The 8,980-nt window shown below is 51.9% G+C and overlaps 1 protein-coding gene across 2 annotated transcripts in view; it reads right to left on the reverse strand.

The window, feature by feature from the left end:
* The window catches only part of KNDC1 (kinase non-catalytic C-lobe domain containing 1), a 96,305-nt gene that overhangs the window by 41,504 nt on the left and 45,821 nt on the right, over positions 1 to 8,980 (reverse strand). For both annotated transcript variants that reach the window (XM_069101684.1, XM_069101683.1), the window contains exons 10-16: positions 7,712 to 7,870; positions 4,893 to 4,970; positions 3,803 to 3,902; positions 3,418 to 3,580; positions 2,607 to 3,334; positions 2,113 to 2,257; positions 429 to 529 (exon numbers count right to left, since the gene is read on the reverse strand). In XM_069101684.1, the coding sequence (XP_068957785.1) occupies positions 429 to 529; positions 2,113 to 2,257; positions 2,607 to 3,334; positions 3,418 to 3,580; positions 3,803 to 3,902; positions 4,893 to 4,970; positions 7,712 to 7,870 (1,474 nt within the window). The remainder of the gene's footprint in view (positions 1 to 428; positions 530 to 2,112; positions 2,258 to 2,606; positions 3,335 to 3,417; positions 3,581 to 3,802; positions 3,903 to 4,892; positions 4,971 to 7,711; positions 7,871 to 8,980) is intronic.

The raw sequence follows: 8,980 nt of genomic DNA on the forward strand, positions 1-8,980 counted from the left end.
CTCTCTCTCTCTCTCTCTATTTATCTATCTATCAGTCTCTCTCTCTCTCTCTCTATTTATCCATCTATCACTCTCTCTCTGTCACTCTTTAGTGCCTTGTTGGTGACCTTTCATGCTCTCAATGATGCTGAAAGACTGCTTGAGGTCACACCAACCCATGAGAGTCAGGCATCCCCCCACCCCCCGTGGCTCCCTGGCTTTGGGTCTAGCCTTCCCCTAATGCATCAGTACCCCTTCTGACACAAGATTCTTCCTCATGTCACCTAAATAATCTGTTTCCTGAGTGATTAATGATTGGTTTAAGAATGAGCCCAGTAATAATTGGCTCCTTCTTCTTTTAGGGAGCAGGGTGGGGGACCTCACTGGAGATAAGAAAAGCCCCTGCCCAGGGAAAGGCCTCCTGCCCACCTCTGGGTGAACTGTCTTACCTGCTTCATATTTTGTTTGTCTCCCACCTGCTGGCCCAATGACTGGCTTCTGTCCACCATGGCCTTGACTCTCCCATTCATAGCTGTTCATGTCCATAATACTGAAAATCAGAATCTCTATTTTAGCATTTCAAAGGGCTCTGGGCAAAAGCCCATGGGCTTCCTCTTGTCATCCAACATCACCCTGTCTGTGCCTGGATTAGAGAAAGCCCCCTTGACTGGACCTCCAGGGGTGATCCCACACAGAAATAGTCTGGTAGAGAAGTGGTCAGGACCATGGGTCCCCAGGGCCTAGGACAGAGTCATAAACAAAGCAGGGGCTAAATAGGACTGATCAGACTACAAGGGTAGCCATGGACAAAAGTCGGATTTGAACTCAGGTATTCCCGGCTCTGTGCATTGTGTCCTCTAGTTGCCTAGGTGAGGGACTAAATTTGTTCTGTTTGGTTCCAGAAGGCAGAGTTAGGAGCAATGGGGGTATGGCAGTTGGATGAGGACAGTGGTAAAGAGGCTTGATATTAGGAAAAACTTACTCATGATGACAGCTGCCCCAAATGGAGTGGGCTTGGAATTGGGGTAGGTTTTCTCTGCTTAGGGTTATTTAAGAAAAGGTTGGATAGAGGGCTCTCCAAGAAGGCTGGATTTGAAGGTCAATGTGGACACATTACTGCACATTCTATGGATACATTCTGATGGGTATCATCAGAAAAATCATGAAATGGAAATCAGTCAGTATGCCAAGGCCACTTACGTCCACCTGCTCCTTCTGTGGCAAGATCAAAATGAGGAGCTGAGTGGTGGGGTGCGGCCTTGGGGATGTGGGTGCTGAGTGGTGCCATCCCCTCAACTCTGCACTTCTATCTGCCATGAGAAAGCAGAGACTCCCAAGACCGTGAGGGACCTAGGGGGTGGGGAGGCAGGGGAATAAGCAAGGAGGGAGGTCCTAGCAGGGACTTGTAGCTCAGCTGGGTTGGATGAGAAGGTTCCATCAGTCCCCATGTTCTGTGACTTCCCTCCCAAAAAGGGGTTCCTTGTATTTTCTTCATGCCATCATCACCATCACCCTCCCCAACCATCCCCTGTAACAAAGAATGACAGATAGAAGGGAGGAAAAAACCCAACCAGGACAGCACCACATCTCAGACTATCTGCATAGTTGTACACCCATGGCCAACCACCACCTAGACTCAGGCTCCCACCCAAGCAGGAGACAATGGGAGAGAGGGAGAAGCAGGAACAGAGGAGAAACTGGGCCATAGAGGAAGGGGCAAAGGTGGAGGGTGGGCCGTAAAGAGAAAAGACAAAAGGAGACACAGTGGGAGGCAGGGCTGGAACAAGGGCAAAAAGGTGCTCCTGTCTACCAGGACAAGGGGTGGTCAATGTTCCCTGTCCACAGCAGCACTAATTCTTCCTGTTTTCTCACAAATAAACAAATACCATGGAGGACAGGATGTTTTGGTTTTAAAAATAAGGACTTTGATTACAAAGTCCCATTGAGGAGGATCTCACTGAGGGGCTGGGGTCTTGGGGGCTTCACACCTTCAGTCACAGCTGTGGTCAAGCCTATCAGTGAGAGAGAGCTGAGATCCTCATCCCTGAGTGACAGGAGGGAGAGGAGAGAGAGGAGGCTGGGTCTCCACGCTGGACAGGCCACAGCTTGCATGGGGGGAGGGGGGGAACTTACTTCCCAGGTGGGGACATCTTCCCATTCACGACTTTGAAGAGATTCTGAAGCAGTTTCTCATTCCAGTAGAGGTCGCAAAACTTCTCAGATATGGCCCCACAGAAAGTTGCATATGTGAGATCTTTCAAGGCATAGATGTATTCTCCTTAGCGGGGATCAAAATGTAATGATCATTTTCACCAACCTCTGAATGTTTCTACAGGAATGTTGCCCTCAGGGAACCAGGATACCATGGTGAGCCCCACTTTCCCCACCAAGTCTTCCTGAAGGAGGGATATGGGAGGTTTGGTGGGGTGGCTGGTCTACTGGCTGCCTTAGAAAATGGTGTGATAGATGTTGCTGTGGCCTCAGGGCTTCTCTCACAATGGTGCCAAAGTGGTCCCCAGATGGGCCAGACCCTCCCTGGGCCCCTGAGAGCCCTCCCATCCCAGTGAGCATAGGGGCCCACAATGGCCAATCCCCCTCCCCAACAATCATCCTGCTCATATGTGTACCCATGATCAAGGCTTCCAGCCCATTTTCCAGATAGCCATCAAAGGCAAACTCTTCTTGGATGAGATGCATCACTCTCTGTAGTGAAGGACCAATTGTCCTTTTCTGGCCAGAGGAGGTTTCTGAATGAGAAGAAGACAGCCTCCCTGGCTTTGACAAGTCTGGGGGAGGCCCTGGTTCTTTTTCCCCTCCTCGACTTCTGGGGACACTTTTCTGCAGAGGCTGACTTGGCGCCCCAGAGGCAGAGGCAGCGTCCCTGTGGCTGCCAGGCTCCTTGGACTCCAGGCTTGGTGCCCCAGGGGTACTGGACTCCTTGCCCACATGGTCATGGCTGTGGCCTGTGCCACAAGGAATGTCAGGGCCTTGAGGCTCCCCCTGCAATGCCGGTTTGGCCTCTTGGGCCTGTGTAGGAAGGAGGCCATTCTTCAGAGGAGTGGCAGGTGGCCCAGAGGCCTCAGAAGGGTCCCCAGGAGTGGCTGGATCACTTTCCTGTTGGCCCCCTGGGGAGGCGGGTCCGCCTAGCAACGGGAGCTGGGCTGAACTGCCTGGGGGCTGTGCTTTGGGGGAGCCCTGTGGAGTCCCCACTAGTGGGGGAGTTTCTGGAGCCTTTGGGCTCACAGTGGCCATCTGCTGCTCCACCGTTTCACTTTCAGTGCCGTTTGCAGAGCCAGGGGCAGGGAAGGGGCCGTCCCGTCTATCACCCTGATCAGAGGGGAATGTGCAGCTTTCCCTGAGATAGAGAGGAGAAAAACACATCTTGTAAGGTTCTCCTGACACCTCCCTGCCACTGGTGGGCTCCTCACCACTACTCACTCAGTCATGTCTGCCTCTTGTGCCAGAACGATCGGTTTAAAGTGAGTGGCCAAAGAGGTGAATGCAGCTGGCAAAACCGGGCTTTCTGCGCATGTAGACAGCGGGTGAGGCACTGGGCCCTTCACAGCTACCAGACTGCCATCCCCAGTAAAAGGAACAAACCCTGTGATGAGATGAGAAGGCCCAACATCAGCAAAACACCCACAGTGCCCATGAAAGAGGTGGTTAATGCCTGGGAAGCACTGTCTGAGGAGGGAGATGCCCACCTGTACCAGTACTGTCCAAAGAGGAATGCCCACCTTGGCTAAGGAGAGGGTACTCACAGTGCCCATGAAAGAGTTGGTCAGTGCCTGGGCAGCACTGTATGAGGAGGGGGGATGCCCACCTGGACTGGCCTCTTCCGTGTCCTCTTGGCCACTTTTAGCTCCCAGGGCTCCTCCACTCAGGGCGCTCTGCAGGCCGATGGTTTCTTCTTCTTGGTAAACCTGAGAGTAGAAGTCAGGGTGAGGAGCCCAGACTGGGGCTTACTACCTTATTGCAAATAAGAGGACTGACAAACCTTCTTGGAAAGGTTTGAGGTTTGAAGCCGCTTTGCAGACCCCGTCTCATTTGGTTCCCACAACAGTTGTATGAGAGGGGCACTACAGGATCATTTTCCCCATTTTCCAGATGAGGAAACTGAGGCTCTGTCCTCCAGGCCGCACCTCACAGGGTCCTCCTGACTGCTAGTCTGAGGCTCTCTCCTCCTCTGTGTTACACAGCAGGGTTGCTCAGGACCCAGGGGCATTAGAAGTGTCTCAAACACCATTCCATGCTTCCAGCAGCTCACCCAGGCCACATGCCAGGCTGCAGACAACCCTCCGATGACTTGGCAAGCCCACAAAGACCTCCTAGGATGGCTGAAGATCCCCTCCCCTCCTCAGGGGCCCGCTGGACCCTGCGACTCACTTGTGACTTACAGAGATCAAGCACAACTGAATTCTCCAGGACTGGACCCTTTGCTAACATCTAAAGTCTCTGCTGAGAAGGAGGGCTTCTTCTCAAATGCAGGTTCTTAAGAGACAGGTGTTTGGCACCTGGTACAAACCTCTGCCTCTAGAAATTTAGCTGTGAGCAAATAGGTCCATTTTGTGATTCAGGTATGCCTTTCCATGGGGCTTCGCCAAACCTGAACACCCTTCTAGTGCATTGTGTCATCTCTCATGGGTCCTGGTGATCATCTGAAATGAGCTTTGTTCTAATCTTAGAGGGGAGACCAAGGCAGGGCTGCAAACATCCCTGCTCCAAAGTGCAAGACAGCCAGACCACCTCCGCCCAACAAGGGTGTCACCCTGGTGATCCTGTCTGTGGAGCCACCCTGGGTGGCCCTGCCTAGATGAAAGCCCCCGAAAAGGGCTGAGAGAAATGAGGAAGCCCCAGAGGTCAGGTCTACCCAGAGTCTAAGTGGGCTCATCAGCAGCAAACAGGCCTTTTACCTGGAGTGGAGATGCGCTTAGGCGGGCAAGGATCTTCTTGCTGTCCATGCCTCTCTGGTGCAAGTAGCTGCTACACACCTAGACAAGGCAAGGCACAGAGGGGGGCACACAAAGGCAATCACGACAGAGCCCTGGCCACCCAACCATTTCCCTGGTGCTTCCAGGACTTCTCATTTTGTGTCTGAATAAGCCTCCCAACCCTAGAAGGGGAGCAGTGTTTAGAAAATGGTATTTGACCTGGTAGGCAAAGGAAGGACCTTTATCCAGGGAGGGGTCTTGGGCTCCTCCCCCCTGGACTCGGAGCCAGCACAGCCCTCCCACATCCCAACCCTAGACAAGGGCACTGATGGTTTCAGCTGAGGAGTCAAAAAGATGGTGAAATGACTGGAAGAACAGCCCAGCTCTCCACATACATCTCCATAAAGATCTTGAGAATGCATCTAGATCTAGAAATGAATCCTGATGGGGAAATACAAATGAAAAAAATCACAAGACATCACTGTCCCAAGTCGGGTCTGTGTAGGGAGACACAGAGATCTGTGACCACTGGGCACAGGGTCTGGCAAGGGGCGCAAAGTGTGAAATACCAGTGCCCAGGGTCTGACGGAGGACTGGGGCTAAGTGCAGGGGCAGGAGGAGCGTCCAGGGGTCTGGGCATGGGTGCCAACTAGCAGTTCCATTGCTTAGAACCAGGGCACACTGAGGAGAGAAGTGGAAGACAGAAGTGGTAGAGAAGAGTGGTCAAAGTCCTGGGCCCTCACTGGACACTGGGCAAAGCCAAATTCAGAAGTGAACTGGAGCCATGTGGTTCAGACCCCAGGAGCAGAGTAGATGCCCAGTTGAAGTCATCACTCCAGGCTGAAATTGTAGAGGAATAGCCAGGGCAGAAGTCCCAAAGTGAAGGGCAGCTGGCAGGCTGGTCACTCTGAATCTGTGGTTTCCCAGTGAGATTATGGTGGCTGGGTCCAGTGGCAGATCCTTCACTTGGGCAAGCCCCCAGGGCTGTTCTCATACCAAAACCCCATGGGGGGTTTTGTCCCCCATGGGGACAGTGATCAGACTTTGACTTGGATTACTTTGTGAGCACTTTGCAGGCCTCCTGCCTTAGCTGTCCCTGAGAGCCTGGGATAACACAACACTAGCTGCTTGGAGAAAATGAGGACCAAAGCTCAGCTCAGACCTTCCCTCTGAAAGGATGCAGAACCCAAAGTCAAGGAGGAGGCTGGAAGAACGAGCCACCACAAACAGCACCCAGCCCACCACAAAGATCATGGCAGGAAAGCTCCAAGCACAAAGAGAAAGGCTCAGAAAAATCTCCAGGCCAAGGTCAATGGGAATGAAACCACTGAGAAACCAGATCATTCAGAATGTAGTATTCTTGGGAGAGTTCAAGCAAGAGATTAAAAGGAACTAAAAACTGGGAAAAGGAAAGAAAGCCATGAAAGAAATATGTGAAAAAAGAACTGAACAAGAAGTGTGAGACCTTCCCCAAGAAAATAACTCCCCCAAAACAAGAACCGTCCAAATAGAAGCCAATGACTCCACAAGACATCACAAAATGTTCAGACTAATTGGACTATTTACTTGCATGCCACAACCAAAAAAAAACAAACCTGCCCAGGCCTTAGTACCGGAAGGCAAAGTGGAAACTGAATTGTCCTTGCCTCCTGAAAGGAATCCCCAAAAGAAGACTCATAACCAGAATCCAGCTCTCTGAGGCCACGGAAGGAATACTGCCAATAGTCAGGCAGAAAGAATGCAAATACCAAGGAGACACAGGCAGAAGCACCCAAAATTTGGCAGCCACCACCATCAAGGAGTGGGGAGCTTGGAATGGTACTCCAGAAGGCAAAAGATATGGGCCAACAGCCAAGAGCTCAATCCTGCAGGGGGAAAATGGACCTTTAATGAATTGGAGGACTTCCAAGCACTTCTTATAAAAAAAAACCAGAGTCGTATTGAGATTCAAATCCATGTTAAGAGAAGGATACAAAGGTCAGTGTGAATGGGTGATTGTGAGGGATAAAGAAGGTTAAGCTGTTGACATTCTCATATGGGGAGATGACACCTGCCTTTCCCCAGACTCAACCATCATGGGATGGGGGAGTTTCATTAGACATGAGGTCTAGGAATGGTTCTGTTGGGTTCAGAGGAAAAAAGAACGGGAAGGGAAGTGGGATGGGTTCAGCCTGAATCTGAAAGATAAAATAATGGAAGACATGTCAAGGCCAGGCTTAGAAGGGAACAATCCTGAACTGTGTGGTAGATACCAGTGTCTGCTCTAGGCCCCCACATAGCAAAAGGACTAGATCCTCACTTGAAGGGCCAGGAGAGATAGGGAGATCAATAAGTCACTGGTACTTGTGGCTGGAGGCACACACTAGAGAGAAGGCCCTCTGCCTCCATCCAGAGGGGATAGCTGGTCTAGGGCCTGACTTACATGTACTGAACCTTTCACCTAAGAGAAGCCAATATTCCTTTGGGAAACTAGTGAGATGGCAAGGAATGGTGGGGCGTGGCTCAGCTCTGGGGGCCACGGAGCTAGTTCCTAGTGTGGGAGGGTGCCTGTATAACTGGCCCTGCACTCATTACTCATGTGGGACTGCATCCTTCAGCCAAGGAACCCAAGCCAAGAAAACCATGTGTCAGGCTGATTCTCCCTGTCTTGCACCAGTCTGGGCTCATCCCAAGCCTGCCTTGATCCCCGCCTCTGCTGACCACTAGCCTTCTGTCCTGGGGGGGGTGTCTTGGAGACCAGTTGATTCATGATCCCCTGCTCAGACTTGACCAGTTGGAGGATGGGGCAGCAATGTAGTCACCTTCATGGCCTGGGCTACAGATGGCCTATCCACAGCACTGCTCCGGGCCATGTCCAGCAGGAGACCTTTGAGCTTTCGAGGCAATGTCAGCTTTTGTTTAGGTGCTAAGTTGAATTTGGCTGCAGTCCACAGGATAGCTGCCACACAGTAAACAGAGGCCTGTCAAGAAAGGAGGGGAGAAGTCCATCAGTCAGTCAATAAACACTGATTAGGCGCCTCTATAGGCCAGGCACTCTGTCAAGTACTGGAGATACAAGGAAAGGCAAAAGCAGACCCTGTCCTCAAGTAGCTCCCCATCTAACGGGACAGACAGCGGGCCAGCAGCCACTAGGGCACTAATGATTCAGGGGCATCAGGAAAACTGAAGGCACCAGGAGGTGAAGGAGACAAAGGGCGACCTGGAAAGAGTGAAGAGGAGGGGGTAGACAAGCCCTGCTCCTGGGCCCTTACAGCTCTCCTCCCTCTCATTCCGCCCAGTGTTCAAGAACTGGGTCAAGTGAGACCCCGTCCAGGAAGACTTCCTTGATCCAGAAGCACCAAATCTTAGGGCTGAGAGCTCAGAGGCCTCCAGTCTGGTCTAGACTGGCACCAACACCCCCAGCCTCTGAACAAGGACTCCTGTGGAGGGCAGCCTCTCGTTCCACATCTACTTGGGATGCAGCTCTCGTTTCCTTACAGAAAGCCCTAATTTGCCTCTCGCCAAGTTTGGGGGTAATGCTCTGCTCCTCCCTAAGTCTTAAAGGGTCCTAGATTTGGACATGGTAGGGATGTCAAAAGCCACTGAATCCAACTTCTTTTTACAGATGAGAAAATTGAGGTCCACGTCCTCTAAGTGATCTGCCCAAGGTCAACCAATGAAGAGGCAACAGAGACAGCATCAAACTTGGGTTCCCTAACCCTAATCCCGTGTGCTTTGAATCCCCGCATCCCAGCAGAATGTCAGCTCCTTGAGGGCAAGGTTTTCTTGGTATTTCCAGAGCCCAGCCCAATGTCCCCGGTAGAGGGGGCTTCAGTGGGGAAAGGGGGCAGGAAGCCATAATAATTGCTGAATTTAATGGCCTCCTTATCTGCATTGCTGCCCTATCCCCTAGGAGAAGGCAGGCACCTTAGGGCAGGGCCCTGCTATTTCCTCCCTGGTAGAGGGACTGAAGGGTTTGCTTTAGCAAGCCCATCTCTGTCCATGGTATCACTGCTGGCCAGGTCTCCTGGGCTCATGGTGGACTCACCTCTCCCTTACAATGTCTTCTTCACACCCTCCTGTCTACTCCC

Source organism: Petaurus breviceps, unplaced genomic scaffold (assembly GCF_028583685.1).
Source record: "Petaurus breviceps papuanus isolate PSGF00001 unplaced genomic scaffold, PetGlider_PUasm1.0 490, whole genome shotgun sequence".
NCBI classification, from domain to species: Eukaryota; Metazoa; Chordata; class Mammalia; order Diprotodontia; family Petauridae; genus Petaurus; species Petaurus breviceps.